The 16,707-nt window shown below is 47.3% G+C and overlaps 1 protein-coding gene across 1 annotated transcript in view; it reads left to right on the top strand.

Annotated features, from left to right (window-relative positions):
* Window positions 1-16,707, top strand: part of LOC144165213 (fatty acid synthase-like) — a 229,107-nt gene that overhangs the window by 194,418 nt on the left and 17,982 nt on the right. Inside the window, exons 24-27 of the mRNA XM_077695331.1 lie at window positions 2,983-3,226; window positions 4,741-4,974; window positions 7,495-7,722; window positions 15,894-16,138. Of these exons, the coding sequence (XP_077551457.1) occupies window positions 2,983-3,226; window positions 4,741-4,974; window positions 7,495-7,722; window positions 15,894-16,138 (951 nt within the window). The remainder of the gene's footprint in view (window positions 1-2,982; window positions 3,227-4,740; window positions 4,975-7,494; window positions 7,723-15,893; window positions 16,139-16,707) is intronic.

The following is a 16,707-nucleotide window of genomic DNA, read 5'->3' as shown; positions in this document are numbered from 1 at the left end:
TGCCAAACCGCACCGCCATACCTTTTCCCCTGTTCAGTCGAGCTCCGGACAGGTCACGGTATACTCACGAAATAGCCGCATAAACGCTTGATAGCTGTCCTTCTCCCGAATGGACAGGGACATGTTGACCGTATACACGGAACTTGGCCTATGCCTGGCAACGGAAAGCCGCGGATGGCAGTGCTTACATCAACACCTCGGAGCAGTGGGTCGAGACAAATGACAAGAAGCAAAGGCGACATGGGGCACTCAGGACTGCCTTATCCCACGGGTGACAGAGAACGGACAACTTAAAAGAACGCTCACGTACTAGTATAACAGCCCGAGCTTCGCTACAAAGCCTGGTGGGAAGCCATATTGACGCAAAACGCCTAGCAAGTATCGGTGTTCCACTCTGTCGAAAGCTTTCACTTGATCGAAAGAAATGAAGCACCCAGAAGCACTAAGCTTTGTCGCGAAATTGAACAAATCGCGCGTCAATGCCAGGGACAAGAAAATTGTGCGGCCTGGCACGCTGCGCGTTTGTACTTGGATTACAATATCGGGCAAAACGGTACTGGTGCGTCTGGCCAAAATGGATGTGACAATAACGTAATCAGTGTTCAGTAGTGTAATCGGTCGATACACCTGGTGCGGCGTAGGATCCCCTCCTGATCTTGCGATCAAGATGACACGGCCCTCACTGAAAGATTCAGGTCGCACTCACTCCGCGCTAAGCAAAGCCGTTCACCATGTCGAGGAGTGCACACCGAATGGCGGGAAAAAACTTCTCATCAAATCCAGAAGGGTTACCGTCAGGCCCTGGTGCGGAAGCACCGTTCAATGTTTTAACACTCACTTAGCTCGTCGGCATTCATTGGAGCCCACAGCTACTCAAACAGGTCATCTGGCACGCATGGCCGCACCCCACAAAATGCGCTAAGCTTGTCCTCAAATTCGTCTGCATGCAAGACACGCTCTCGGTCGAGAAAAGGTGGCAAAATGTCCCACGAATACCTTGCCTATATCTTCAGCCCTCGTTCTAACCGACCCATCGCGAGTGTAACTTCTGGAACAGTGGCTAACCCAACCTCGTCAAGCGAGCCAACTCTAATATGCCAGAGTACGCAGGTATCCGACATAGGCCTTCCCAGTCTACATACGGCTCGCCGCTTGTGATGACTGCCGTGAGAGGGACTCGTAGCGTATTTTCAGCAGATTGATATAGTCCCGCATCGCGACTATATCGCGATTGATATAGTCCCGCACACAGACACCCCTCTGTGTGCGATGCGAAGTCTCCTAAACGGGTTGTTAAGCGCGGCCGTGATACGCACCTTGCGCAACCGACCCTCTTTAACTAAAAACACGCGCCAGTGGTACTTCAACTCATCTCAAGGAAGGGAATTTAACTCGCTCAGAGCATTCAACGAAGCCATTAGTGCTGCAGAACTGTTCCTGTCAGCAGGCGCTCGTCCATCCGCCACGCCCGGTGGCGGAGCGCACAGTTGCCAAGGTTAAGCGTTGCTAACACAGCCCGGTGATCGAATACGCGACGACCTCCAACCGGGAAGGAGTGGACGTCACAGCATTCCACCTACCAGCTCAGATCGGGTGAAAACAAAACTTATCTCGCTGACTGCCAGAGTGTCCCCTTTCCCAAGTAGCGACAAACCTGTCGCCGTGCAGCTGCACCCACGCGTCGAAAAGATGTAATTGACTGATCAGGTCCTTCAATACCCGTGAACCGCCATAGGGCCGACCTTGCCCACGTCTCCGCACATCACGCTGAGGGTCCGTCACACAATTAAAATCGCCCACCAAAAATGTTGGGTAAGGTTTGAACATGAACGCGTCGAGGGATGCGAAAAACGAGTACAAGTCAGAGCTCTGCGCAGGCGCATACGCAACAGCTTGCACGCGACGACCGAGAAAGCGGCATGACTACTTCAGCACTGTTCATTGCTGCTGGCTGGAACCCCGTGGGAGAGGAACATCCGCAACACGAAAACATAAATGAGTGGGGATGGTGAAAATAGAGAATCAGCGGTGATGCCTGGGGGTATGACGAATTCCTTTTTTTTTGTAGTGAGCTCGATGATATCAATTTCTCTATTAATTTTTTGTACGTTTTGTTAGGGTCAGGCTTCAAGGCTACACTGTAATTTCTTTTCTTTTCCTTCGTTAACTTGCGCGGCTTACTGCTGGCCTTCAGATCGATGCTGTCCGGAATCGCCTTAAAGCCGTAGGGAAACGGATTCGAGCACGTGGCAAAAAACGTGAAGCGTCGATCTGTGGACGCAGCACGACAGAAGTAAGGAGACTTACCTCGCTCGTGCGAAGATTGGTCATGCCAACTAAGCTCAGAGGGACATTGCCGCTGTGGCTCTGCGTTCGCATCGCTACACACCTTATTTCTAGGGGAACGTCAAGTCGAAGCGGTGCCCATCGGGCCCAGTGACCGCTTGCACGCCATGCAAAATACACTTTGAACGGAATGCGATGTCCAGTACATGGCTAAGGGGGAACGAATCTGAATGACGCCGAAAAAATCCTGATACTGGTCGACCACAAAAGCAGCAATGAGCACCAAATGTCACTGCTGTAGCAAACAAACGTGTCCTGTGGGACAGTTGTTAGGGATAAAACGGTTGCCACTGTACGCGGGGAGGCAAACTTTGTTGGTGAGCGCATTTAAAGTGTGGTTAATAAACCACAACCAATCCTTTTATCGGAAAGACTTCCATATTTTCTGTAAAAACCCAGTTCATAGACGCACAGGTCCCAATCACTGGTTACTGAAACACGCGCTTCAGTGACGTACCAATCCCCAGTAGATTGATTTTTATGTGCACAGCCACGCTCATTCTGTGGAGTATTAACTAAACGCCCGCTACTTCAGACATCGCTCTTGCTATAAGACACTGGAAGGTGAATACAACAGTCATTGTCCGTCAGCTGGCAAGGCTGATTAGAATCATTGTTCCGGCTTCTCGTACCCAGGTTTTACACGACGGACTCATCGAGAACCAGACGGCGGAAAGCTTCGAAGAAGTGTTCATTCCTAAGGGTTGCGGCACCCAATGCCTGGATGAGCTGTCCCGCGTGATGTGCCCAGACCTCGATTACTTCGTTGCCTTCTCTTCCTTAAGCTCCGGGCGTGGCAACATTGGGCAGACGAATTACGGCTACGCAAATTCTGTCATGGAACGTATCTGTGAGCAGCGGGTCGCTAGCGGACTTCACGGTAAGCCCATTCTTTTGGAACACAGCCGTCATTAGTTCATGAGCAATTAGCTTGTCTTCCACAAGCGTGCCACGAGAACAGCGCTCCTGCTGGACAGAAATTAGGCACTGGGACACATTGCCAGTGCGCCGCCGTCCCGACGATGGACGCACTGTAGCAGCTGTTAGTTCCCTGATAAGTCATTACTGTTTTTATTCTCTGTAATGCTGTGAGCTCCTTAAAATTTCGCTGTTTACAGCTCCTTATCTTCGGAAAACGGGCAATTGATCGATGACGTATAAATCCCATCATATCACCAAGAAAGCATTCGAAATACTTCATCCGCATTTCCTTTGTTCCATTTGTCAAACAGACATACGGGGTGATTATACAGTTTACGAAAGCCTAAATCATTTCTTTCAGCCAAACACCTCGGGCGAAATATGTATGTTGTGTGTGGTTATGCAGGGTGTCCAAGCTATCATGCGCCAAGATTTTAACAAAGAGCAATGGCATTCCTCTAAGAAAGCCTAGTGCACAATGTTTGGAGTACTGAGGAAAAGCGGGCAGTAATTTTCTAGTTAATGATGCCTAATTATTATTTGTACTTAGTTATCTAACTCGAGAAGTACTGTCTTAACTAGTAAAGTGTCAATGAATAAGTTGTAGGTACCAATGAGAGGCATCTTACAGCGGTATGTTCAGCGCCGAAATAATTGCGCACTCATTTATTCTGAGCAGTAAAGAACCGCGCGAAATATGAAAAATACCACGTGATGGCACTCCGCCAGCCTCATTAAGCAGCGCCCTCACATAGGCTGAATGAAAGCCACTGTTACCCGACCGAAGTGACAGCGCCTCAGCTAGGTAATGGCATACAAGGAAGAAGCAGCAACAGCAAGTTTCGCGGGGCGCGTGTGGCGAATAAGGCACAAACTGGGCTGCGATTTTTTCTTTCTTTCTTTTCTTCAATTCATTCTGGCTACCTCAGAGGCAGCTTGTTTGAGGGAATTGGTTTGCGAGGCGGGCGGAAGCGTCCTCACGTGGTATTTTTCATATTTCGAGGGGTTTCTTTGTAAGTCACAATAAATGAGTTCGTAATTAGTTTGTCATTGAAAATACCGCAGTTAGATGCCGCTGCTGTGTACTTACAAGCGTCTTATTGACACTTTATTCATGGGAAGAATACTTCTCCAGTTAGATAATTAATTACACATAATATGTCTCCTTAACGAAACAAATTACTGTCCGCTTCTCCACAGTACAGCAAACATTATGCACAAGCTTTTCGTGTAGTACCGCGATTCCTCTTTTTTAAAAACTAGGTGCATGATACCTTGAACACCCTGTATACCCGGGAAAGAGAAAGCCGCAGTAAGCATTCTGTACATTGAGTGCTCGGTGGTAAATGCAGAAATAAGAGTAAACACATTGGGTAAACAAACGGCATTTGCAAAGCGTGCTGATATCTTGCCTCTTGAGGAACCGTATCCATGGTTGTCTAAAATATGGCCCTGGTGCTTTTACCGTTGTAGGCTTGGCGATACAGTGGGGTGCCATCGACGACGTTGGTTACGTGCACGAGTCTTCTGCCAAAGTGAACCTCTCGGGCACTGTGCCGCAGCGGATCAGCTCGTGCTTAGAAGTGATGGACCGGTTTCTAAGACTGAACTATCCGGTCATGTCGAGCGTGGTGAAGGAAGACGCGTATTCTTCCACGGCTACCCAAGTAAAGCGAGACCTCGTTCAGGCTGTCTTGCATATTCTTGGTGAGTCACCAAAGAGTGAATGAACTGCTCACGTCTACTTTTGCTTATGACTATATGTTGTATCCCTTTATTTATTATTCGAGAATTCTTTGTTCGTCCAAACCAAGAGAAGAAGAAAAAAAACTTATTCCCTTTGCTAATGGGTCAGCTGTTTCTTAACACCTCTTAAAAGCTGCTTCTGATGTACAGCGCTGCTTGCTTTTGCTTTTCACAGCTGCTTGCTGTGGTCAACCACTCTTGGCGCGGTCTGTTCTAGGGCTGTGTGTGGTTGTGCGGTTACAAAGCATGTGACGTTGGCCTATTTGAACATTCAATGGGGGAAGGCATCTGCCAGGGTCTCCCCGCATTTTGTGTAGTCTTACTAGAGCATTCGAGCTGTATCTTTGAGCTGCTCGTATAAGGGAGGCTTGGTGTCTTGTAAGCGTGTCAGAGGTCACACGAAGCGAAGAGCGAGCAAGAGTGCGCTTCTTTGTTGACGTGTCTTTTAATGCCTTGCTTTGGCTTAGTTTCCTCATTGCAGGACTCCAATGCCCGTCGCTGGTACCACCACCCTCTGCACCAGGGGATGTTGGACGGGCAGAGGGCAGCTGCCTAGAGAGCGCTCCCGAGGCTGAACGGATTAAGTTTGGGAAGGGGGGAACTGGGACACCTCTCCACCCATATAATACAGTGCGCCGATGGCTCCACAGTGAACGCAAAGAGTCGAGGACAGAGTGAGAGCGAAGTGAGAGTTGCGGGGGCAGTAGTGTTTGTTGGTGTAACGCGAAAGACCCGTGGCTGGCTTGGGGAGAGATTCGGTTGAGGCGGAGGGAGCGTTTGTCGGTTGATTCGAGAGTAAGAAAAAGATGTCCCTACGCAATGTCAGTGGGGATGGGCGCCAGGGCTCGGATGCTCGGGGGAACTGGATAAGAGTAACAACACTGGAGGAGTGCTTTGCACTCCAACATGCACCACTGGGAAAGTTGGGCTACGTAGCCTAGATTTCGGACATTCAAGACTGGCCCGCATGTAACGTCCTCCATTTCCATAACAACGCAGATTTCCCAAAAGTTCCGCCTGAAATAGTTATAATGGCGTAAATGTAGATAAAATGTAGATAAATGTAGATAAATTTTGTGAAACTGAGAAAATAAGAATAATAGTAAAAAATTACAGAAAATGGTGAAATGGCGAAATCACGCCTACGCAGACGATTGTAGTGAGCGCGACAGGATGAAGATAGCGATAGCCGAAGGTCAAAGGCAATTACCAGCGGTTGGGACCACAACCGCCTTTATGCACAGCGACCGGCCCACAACAATTCAGATTTCGCGAAAGTTCCCAATGTAATCGTTATAATAACGTAAATGGAGATAAATGGTAGGATGAAATGTTGAAAAAATAAAAAAATAGGGAAAATATTAAAAACTTACGGAAAATGACAAAACATATACGGCGTGGCGTTTCCACAATAATACAGAATTCGCGAAAGTTTCACCTGCAATCGTTATAACAGCGGAATAGATATAATTGTTGGGACAAAATTTTCAAAAACTCAAAAAAATATAACAAACTAATTGCGGAAAATGGCGAACCGTGTAAAGCCCTGCATTTCCACAGTAATACAGATTTATGGAAAATCCAGGTTGTAGTGGTTATAATAGCGTAAATGGAAGTAATTTGCCGAACGAAGTTTTTAAACAACAATAAATAAGAAGAATGAAAAAAATACGGACGATGCCAAACCGTACAACGAGCGGCATCTCCACAATAACGCACATTTTGAGGGAGTTCCACCTGTAATCATTATAATAGAGTTAATGAGATAATTGGTTACACTAAAAAACTATGAAAGACATAAAAATTACGGAAAACGACAAACCGTGTAACTTCCTGCATTTCCACAATAAAGGCCGATTTCGCGAAAGTTCCGATGGAGATAATTGGTCTAACGAGACTTTGAAAAATAAAAAATTAAGAAAAATATTAAGCACTTACGGAAAATGCCAAACCGTATAACTCCATGCATTTCCACAATAATGCAGATTTCACAAATGTCCCACTTGGAATCATTATAATTGCGTGAATGGATATAACCGGTCGGAAAGGCTTTAGAAAAAACAGAAAATTTGACTGTAAAAACTCGCAGTCATACAAGGGGCGTCAGAATGCTACGCATTAGCATATAATTCTCTGAATTTCTGCAGACTCTCTTTACCTCGCTGGTGTTGTCGGGCAACGACGAAAGAGATGGGGCGCTTCGTTGGTCGCCTGGCTGCACAAGAAGACTATTTCGGTTTACGCACTCGCTCTATCTCAACTTAATACTGTAAGCGTGTAAATACCGTAAATTTACCCTGCTTCCAGGTCTTTGGACCTAATCGATAAGCAATCGTTTCAGCCCTTGAAGAAAATTTTGAGCTGTGTCATCTCTGCAAGTGCACATTTATCTCTCGCTTGAAGCTAACGAATCATAAATGTCCCCCCCCCCCTTTCCCTCCTCTCGAGCTCCCTCAGCGCTGACTGTTCCACGTTACGCAGGCGTGAAGGACCCATCCAGAAAAGACCCGAACATGCGCCTCGGAGAGCTGGGCATGGATTCCCTCATCGGGGTCGAGGTGAAGCAGACCATCGAGCGGGACTACGACGTCTCACTCTCTATGCAACAGGTCCAGGACTTGACCATCAAGAATCTGCAAGAGATTGCAGCACGCGGACCGGGGGGCGATATGAGGGCAGCTGACGAAAAATCCAGCAAGAAGGTAAATGGTAAGTGGACCGTCGGATGTAATCTTCTAACATGTTTGGCGTTGCTTGAAAAAGACAAACCTGCAGTTTCGCAAACAAATGTTTGCGTAATGCTGCAGGTAGGGGAATCCTTGGGCAGGTATGGGAATCCCATAGGTATGTAAGTCACCAAAACAAAAAAAAAAACAAATAGGCGGGGAACAACTTTGGTTCTTTTCAACACCAGCTGCGATAAGCGAGTCTTGCTTTTTCTAGCTGGCACCCTGCTCGTGGCTTTTTGGCAGCCTTTTCCTCAATTTCGGTGGCTATTTCCTGATTGAGTTAAGGTAAGGCTGCCTGCGGCTGCGAATCGTTTACAGTGGTTCTCGACGCCCGGCAGAAGTTGGTAGTTTCTCATTGAGAGAACTTTTTTTTTTTTTTTGCTATACGAAAGCAGCCTCACGAAAAACAACCTCAATTGGAGTAAACATAGCTGCACATTCCACTATCCCGAGGGTGACCTTGGTTTTGCAGTCAGCGCACGGGTAGCAGGTAAACTGTACTGCATTTACTGCATCTTGAAGTGGCCGGCCCGGTGTCCGCTTCCTGCTTTCACGCCGCGGGACACGCGCTTTAAGGCGTATTCGTGAAAAGTCGTGCTGCGGGCGAGGGTGCTGCAGCAGGCCGGAAACAGCCGCTCTGGAGACGGCATATCGCTCATGTGCGCTGGAAAATAGCTGCATTGTGGGATACTGCATGAAGTGTTCATGTTCGCCCCCTTATAACCGTGGTTAGAGAGACTTACACAACGAGCTCTCAGATAGTGGCTGTGACCTACGCGGAGAAGAACGGAATAAAACATGGTAGCTTCCGACCTTTCTAAGACTCTTGGAAAACGCAGCCGCAGGCATACCAGAAACGTCTGCTTGATGTATCTTTTAATTTCAATACAAGCTTCTCATCTGCGTAAAATTCTTGTAATTAAAAAGAACACGAATTCAACACCTATTTCATGTATGCACCACTGACTAACCGCGTATGTAGCACCACGATGAATATAAAACAAATTAACTAGCCTTTGACGCCGCGTTAGGTCCGCGGGCCGCGCTATGAAGGCACAGAAACGCAATAGCACAAGATCTTCAACATGTGACCAATGATTCTCAGTGCACGAACACCAACATTAACTACAAACATTTTGCCAAAACATTTGCTAAGCTGGCAGGAGTGATCTAGTGGCTACTGTGGCTATCTATTTTCTGGGTAAGCTGATGGTCAATCAGCTGTATAACTTTAGCGCTAGGTCAAGCCAAAGTTACACGCTAAGACTAAACACCACCATAAAGATAACCTTGATAATCTCCTCCGCCTATGCCCTACGCTGTACTCACTCAAAATGCCCGGAAAATAAACTTCTGGTTCAGATGCTTCGGTCAGTCATATCCAGAGAAGTATGAGAGAAATCGGTGAAGCCCAATGCTGCAGTTGACATCAACTGTTGCGTCGCTAATGAAATATACTGCGAAAGGCACATTCTGCTCTCTGTGCGTACTTTAGGTACCGTAATATCCTCAAATGGAGAGCGAATTTTCTGGGGCTTCGTTTCTCCAAACTGGGTAAACTAGAACTCTTTTATGGCCAGTCCTATAAAGCGCATGTGCTTTTTTTTTCATTATTCAAACTACGCAGCTTATTAAAAGATCCTGCTTGTCATCCAACCTTATTCAGAAGCTCGATCCCTTCGTTAAAGAACACAGGCTTTCCCTTGCTGTCCTCTAATTGAAGCTGACATATATTTGGGACATAGCACAAGTTGATGTTGTATGAACGAAACACAATGTTCCTGTGTACATGTAAAACAAAACATATGGTGTCCATAAAAAGTGTGGTCAGCGTCTTTCTCCCAGTAGTGAAGTTCGCGGTAAAAAGTGTAGGTAAGCCGCCAAAACTGCTTTGATAACACTACATCCAGTGATACAGTAATGGCAACGGCCAGTTTCTGCCTCTTTTACGACAAGGTCTATTCACAGCGTCTGTGTCGCGTGGAATCAATGCAGCTCGTTCTTCAGGATACGCAAGCGTATTTGGCGCATTCTATGCAGACAGCGTCAATGAGAATTATTCAAATAAATAAATACGAAGAGGGGAACTCCACGTGGCGGATTCTTCGTAGTAAGTATTTAGTGAAAGCGCAAGATGAATAACTTCAGGTTGCTTTCAATGTTGCCTTTGAATTTGCTATTACCCACTTTGCCGCGCCTTGGTTCAGTTTTCCGTTCATCTGAGAAATGGCACTTAATTTTATAAAAATAAGCGTCGCTAGAAAAAATATTTTGCTTGTTTTAAGCTCGCCCGCGATACCCGCATCGGTTTCCCATGCAGTAGCTTGCAAGTCTGCTTCTACCTAATAATGTGACCCAGATTTCCGAGTCGTGACAAATGAACTTAGCAGAGACATAATCCCCGCCATGGGGCAGCAGGGAATTTTAAGCAGGATAAAAGACATTACCCTCTACGAACTCAACAACACTTCCATAGTATTTAAATGTGTCCTCATCTCGGCCTCACCGGCCCAATATCCTATTATTTCTAAGCCTTTTTAAATAAACGTTTTTTATTTTGAAGGCTTTATTTTGCAATGGGCGGTGTTGGTGTGCTGCGTTTATGAACACATCTCATTAAAGCGAACCAAAAGAAACCAAAACGCTATTAGAGGCTCATGCCCTGGCATAGCACAAGCCGCGTAGATTCAAGATACTACAAAGCACTATACCGGTCATACCAACGACAGTCCGAAGTGCTGGCGGCGACAATGGGATGGAGAATTATCTACAAACAGGTGGTAATAAAACGAGGGGTAGGTAGATAATAAACTTACAAGCAAAACAAACTCACTGAAGCGTATCTCAACACGTGTGAAGAGGCCGCATGCATGATCTACTACGGCGGTCACAGGACAACACGGATGCGCGTGGCGTGAGCTGCTACCTTCTGTGAATAAGGGCGAAAACGACGACACGTAGAAAAGAACCCAGGATGGCGCGCCTGGTACTTTCTGGGAATAAGGGCGAAAATGACGACACGTAGAAAAGAACACATCGTAACGGCGCCTAGCGGAAACAGCGCGCATGCGCGTTGTGGGGGCAAGGAGAGTACTGATCCTGTGGCGTGCATCACGTCATCAGGCGGCAGCGCGCTGTCTGCTACTTGCGAGCTGCCGGCGCTCAGGAAGTAGTCGGCGTTGCCAGTGGTCACGTAGTATTTCCAGAGTCCTTCAATGCTTCTCTGGTCATGAAACTCCCGGCCAAGTTTCGTATGGGGACAAAGGCTACCGCGAGTGGTGCCACCGCAGATTGGAGGGCATAGGGCGGCATCCGCTGCTCTGTAGCCAGACTGGCAGGCAGGAACGCAGTAGCAGCATGCCCGTTCGCACTAAATTTTTTCGCCACTCACAAAATAAGTCCATTTGAGCGGCCCATGACACGTCAAGCGAAAGCGCACTGCTGATAAGGCGGCGCGCGTCTGTTTTATCTTCCTCCGTGGTCCGTTCCCTGCCAAACGCGCTCTGACCACGCCCCCGGCTGCCCTCCGATCAACACCAGCGCCGCGGTGCGGCAGCGCACGAAGCTCTTCCATAGCGTGACGACGAAGTTTCATGACCAGAAAGGCATTGAAGGACTCTGGTACCGCGAAGGTGAAAAAAAGATGAGATTTCTTTAACGCGCAGACAAAATGTTTGATGCAGAAAATCGAGAACAAAACGAGTTCTTTTCCTACGACCCGGATCGTCATTCTGCAGCCGTGAAGATGCCTAGCACGAGCCGTCACTGCGAACTGCGAGTCTTGTCGCAGCCTCATACGTAGCAGTAACTCCAGCCAACGTGGTTTAGATTTTAATCGGCTTAGCACAGCGCAGTTTTTCGAAGATCCATTTGGAAGCAGAAAAACAAAGCCTTACTAAAGCAGTCGTCGCTGGCTCAAGTGGATTCTGATTTCTCCTCACAGTTTCTTAAATCAGGCATGGAACGGCGACGGGGCCCACTATTTGCTGCTAGTGGAGACAGGTGAAGTTATCCTAACGCGGGATTTAAAATTGCACCCCGACCTTTGTTGTCTTCCCACTGAAGGACACGCGCTGCATGTGGGCAGGATATTTGTACCAGATCCCTTGCGGGATATCGCGTGGGGCAATAGGTCTGTGGTGTTGTTATAGAGCATTGCTGAATCCGGGTGCACATGAACAGCGCAAAAATATTTAGACTTGAAGCTATGCGAAAAACTTCAGATATATTCTTGTCTGCCACGCCACCCCTCTCAACAAATGTCGCTGTTGAGAGCGGAAAGCGCTCAGGCTGGCTTCACTCCAGAACCTGTATTACTTCCCATGTAGCCCTGTCCACTTGCACGCTAGACGAAAAAGTTTGGTGTGTGTTTTGCCAGAAGACCACGATCTGGACACTCTAACATCGTCGGGGTTGTTTCCGGATGTAGGCTGTCCTAGGCTGTGAAGTGAGAATTCTTTGAAATCGCGAAGCTGGCTTCCTGCTTATGCTCCCGGGCTGGGGGGCTTCACGGCACAACTATTTATAGCAGGTTATCTAGTGGCCGCTGTTATAATGGCGGCGGAAAGCGAAAACGCTCGTGTGTTCGACATTTCGCTGCACGTTAAAGATCCCCAGGTGGTGAAAATTAACCCGGGGCCCTCCACTATGGCGCCCCTTATGGCCTGTGAAACCTCGGCGCTAAACTTCACAATCAGTCAATAAAGGTTCTCCAGTATAACAAAGACCCTGCTCAACCCGCAAGAAAGCTAGTTATGCAGCGATACGTAGCCAGCAGACGGCAGAAAATACACCAATTAATAAGCAAACTTGGAGCTACCATTATTGACAACATTGCACAAAATGCACGGAGGTACAAAATTACGCCCATCTTCCCGCGAGGGGACCCTGATGTGATGCGACCCATCAGGGGGTAGCGTTTGGACTGACGCTGGTATTGGATTGCGTCAGTCCACTCGCTGAAGGAACTGTCGCTCCATCACGTCTTCATCGGAAGATCTTGCACGGAGGTATCGTCAAACAAAGTCAAGTCAAGTGCGAGAGCTAGCGCTGGACCATAGGTCGGCAAAACAGAAAGAACTCACTCAAACTCAATCACAATTTTTTTCATTCACGCTGTACTCAATCAAACTCAGACTCAAAAACTTCGTCTGTTTACAAAATCACTCGTACTCATTCATCAAATACTCATTTGTAATCGTACTCACTTGTACTCAAACTCATTTGTCCTCACGAGTATTCGTACTCAATCTGTACTCATGAGTACTCACTCTGTACTCATGAGTACTCAATCTGTACTCATGAGTACTCAATGAGTACTACTGCTCGTGAGTACTACTCATGAGTACTACTCATTTTTCACTCATGAGTACTACTCATTCTGCACTCATGAGTACTCAATCTGTACTCATGAGTACTCAATTTGTATTACTCACGAATAATCAACTTATCTGCACTGTTAGCTAGGTCGTAGCTCGAATGAAAGACTAAGTAGAAAAAATAAATTGTTTAATTGATTAAAAAAACACAGGTTACATATAAATCAGGACAGACGAAGAAAACGTCTGACGCGGTGCACTGTCGTTGAGCGACTTACTGCGCGAAGGCAAGTACATGTGAGAAAGCGAAACGGAACGTAAGCACTCGCGTTTCGTCTGGCGTCTCCTCTTGTTCTCAGGCCGGGTCGGGCTCAGGGGAGCTCGGGGGTTGTCGGTGCAGCCGTGGCCGTAAACTGCGTTTTTCTGTGTGTCTTCGGGTGGCAGCTTTTGTCGTCCGTTTTCTTGTTTGCACTACTGTTTGCACTACTGTACTCAGGAGTGCATATACTCAAGAGTGCAAGCACTCGCAAAAACAGTAATCACGAGTATTGTACTCATGAGGGCTGTGTACTCACGAGTGCTGTGTACTCATGAGTGCTGTGTACTCATGAGTACTGTGTACTCATGAGTACTGATATTCATTAGTACTCAAACTCATGAGTACTCATACTCATGAATACTGTACTCATGAGTACTCATACTCATGAGTAGTGTACTCATGAGTACTTTACTCATGAGTAGTGGACTTACCCCTGTACTCACTCGTCATCATACTCACTGTTTTTTTCTGGGTGTGTGATCACTCATCATTGTACTCACTCGTGAGTTTGAGTACAAATGAGTACAAATGAGTGTACTCACGAGTGAGTACGCCGACCTATGCGCTGGACTGATCCGGCGCCTTGCGCTCCCCGGCTTATATTCCCGCTTTTGAAAGGAGAGGAGCCCGGGGGGGGGGGGGGTGAGAGAGAGAGAGTTGCGCGCCCCCAGAGCAGCGAAGCGCACACGCGCAGCTGTTATGATAATGAGACGGAGTGAGAGTGTTGCGCACAGCTGTTGGAGAGAAGAGCGGAGGAGAGTTTTGCATGTGCAGTGAGCGTGCGGACAACGCCGCGACGCAGGAGGGACATACCCCCGAGAAAGAGATGCGTCACATCTAAAAAATCATAAGGAGTAGAAAAATCGCATGGCCGCGACCGACTTTATTGAATTTCAAACGAGGTTCATAATCAGCAGAGATTCATGCTTATTTTCGCCCACATAGCTGAACGCTCTGTTGATTGCCACGCCCGCTGCAGACAGTGCGCGTGGTTATCGCGCATCATCAGGCCGGTCGGGAACTAAAAAACGTTCCACAGCTAGCGCTGACGGCTCGTGCTAGCGATCTTCACGGCTGCAGAATGTTGACGCACGTCGCAGTAAATGGTCGCAGTTCGTTCTTGATTCCCTGCATCAACTGTTTCGTCTGCACATAAAAGAAGTGTGTGATTTTTTCAGCGCCTCAGTACTTATTTTTGCCGTTCACAGCCAACGGCAACGCCGACCGCTTCTTGAGCACCGGCAGCTGGCAAGTAGCAGAAGCCGCGCTGCGCTATGAGATCGGTACTACAGTGCTCGCCACTGTATCTGTACTCTCCGCTCCCTCCCAACGCGCATGCGCGCTGTTTACGCTAGGCGCCGTTAGGGTGCTCTTTTTGAAGCTCGCGCCACGTCCCACCATGTTCCCCTTAAGTGTGACCTCCATAGTTCTGCCGTGATAAATTGAAATACGAACAACGCTAAGCGAGGTTTTTAGTATATGATGCGCATCGTGGGTGAGGGGCTGCGCCTGCGCAGCAAGAATTAGTTACCAGAGAGCTTTCCCAACCTTGTGCCTGCTGTGCATTCACGACCCGTCGCCAGGGAGCGCAGCATGTACTGAAAACCACGCGCACCGTTGTTCGTAATCCAGTTTATCACAACAGTACATGCCTTTCTTCTAAACAGAACGCAACGCAGTTCACCACGTCGGACCTGAATTGTTTTCTTGGCGGAAAAATTTCAGCTTCGGTGAGCGGAATAACATCGCAATAGTCGGAAATTCCCCAAACATACCCTTATAAAATTGCCCGGAATCTCTCGTTGCTTATAGCACTGCATTTCTTATCATATAAGCGAATGTTTTTATATTGGCTCGACCTGACATGATATATAAATTTATCTCACGTCGTATTTAACACTGAGACCCCCTCAGTACATGGGGTGAGAATGACTGCTTCTTCGTACGTGCCGAAACCCCCGCAAGGGTTTCCAATGGCAGAAGCCTTTACTGCAGTTTCGCGATACCTTCATACCTTTCTCATGGTCATTATCGCAAGGCATCATTGTCGTCTCTATATTCCACCTAAACAATCGTATGTGCTGGGATAATAATTTGTAATCACAGCACGCGAATAGCATGGGTCATTTCTTCAAGTGCTTTCATAGATAGGCGACAGTTGGGCTTCTCTTGTATTCCACCGCTATTGTTCAACAGAACCACTCTTTCTGGCGTGAACATGTTGGGGACCTACCTTTGAAGCCAGGTTCATTATGAAAACCCCATGGTTAACTTAGTATTAAACGTCACGCTTAGAGTAGGTTTGTGTACTTTCATGGTGCGATAAGGAAGTAGGAAAGCAACAATGCTACAGCCAATGCCAGGCTTCGTTTAAAAGCCTTGCATTTACAAGATACAAAGCAACTTCTACAAAATACAAAGCGTGTTCAGTGGTCATATATAAAATACGAAGTGACTTGGTTGCCTTCCTGTTACAGAGTATGCGCGTTTGTTGCCTATTTTGTTTTCCCTCAGAGTCCAGTCGAGCGCTGCAGATGCAACAGCTGATGCTCGCTAGAAGCTTCCTGACTGAGGAGATGTTCGTGGAAATGAATGGACTGAAAGGAGACTGTCCGCTGTTCCTGATGCACCCTTTTGAAGGCAGCGTGGCTGCCCTGATGGAGATGGCCGGACACTTGCCAGTGCGCACAGTTGGCGTACAGCGCACCTCTGAGACACCGCTGCAAAGCATCGAGGAGACTGCAGCTAGCTACGTACAGGTACTTAGGTTATCTGTGGAGACTTCTTACAGCGTTTTCTGGCAACTATTTCGAGTAGATTGCCGCTCAAATATGAAACATCCACCAAACGTTGAAATGAACGAAATATCGAGAATTTCTTTTGCCGATACTGCGTTACTTGTACTCCGTGTTCTAACAGCTCCTGTTGTTGTGGTTGTGCTTTCGTTTATTCAGCGAAAAGGCAGGTTTGCGTCAAATTTTGCAACACAAAAGCATTCGCTGTAAAAGGCACGCCATAGGGGACGCTTAAACAATCTAACATTGTGCCAACTTGCAAGTGTTACAGAATATTCACAACACATTTACACAAATTCTCTTAAAGCACACGGGTGAAACATCGAATAGAAGCCATAAATGCAGTCCCCGTAAAGCTATTAAGACGAAAGGTTTAAATGCCTCATCGACATGAAAAGTGGCCGTCTAAGGCAGCAACACGAATGGTAGCCAAATCAACGCAATCATATAGGAATATAAAAAAGAAAAAAAAATTCACCCGCATTTCCCCGAAGGGGAGCATGGGGAAGTGCGAATGCACGGGTGATGCTATG

Source organism: Haemaphysalis longicornis, unplaced genomic scaffold (assembly GCF_048455015.1).
Source record: "Haemaphysalis longicornis isolate Haplotype H1 unplaced genomic scaffold, Haemaphysalis longicornis Haplotype H1 scaffold_14, whole genome shotgun sequence".
In the NCBI taxonomy this organism is placed as follows: domain Eukaryota; kingdom Metazoa; phylum Arthropoda; class Arachnida; order Ixodida; family Ixodidae; genus Haemaphysalis; species Haemaphysalis longicornis.
The sequence above is the reverse complement of the archived record's forward strand: the minus strand, read 5'-3'. Positions and strand labels throughout refer to the sequence as shown.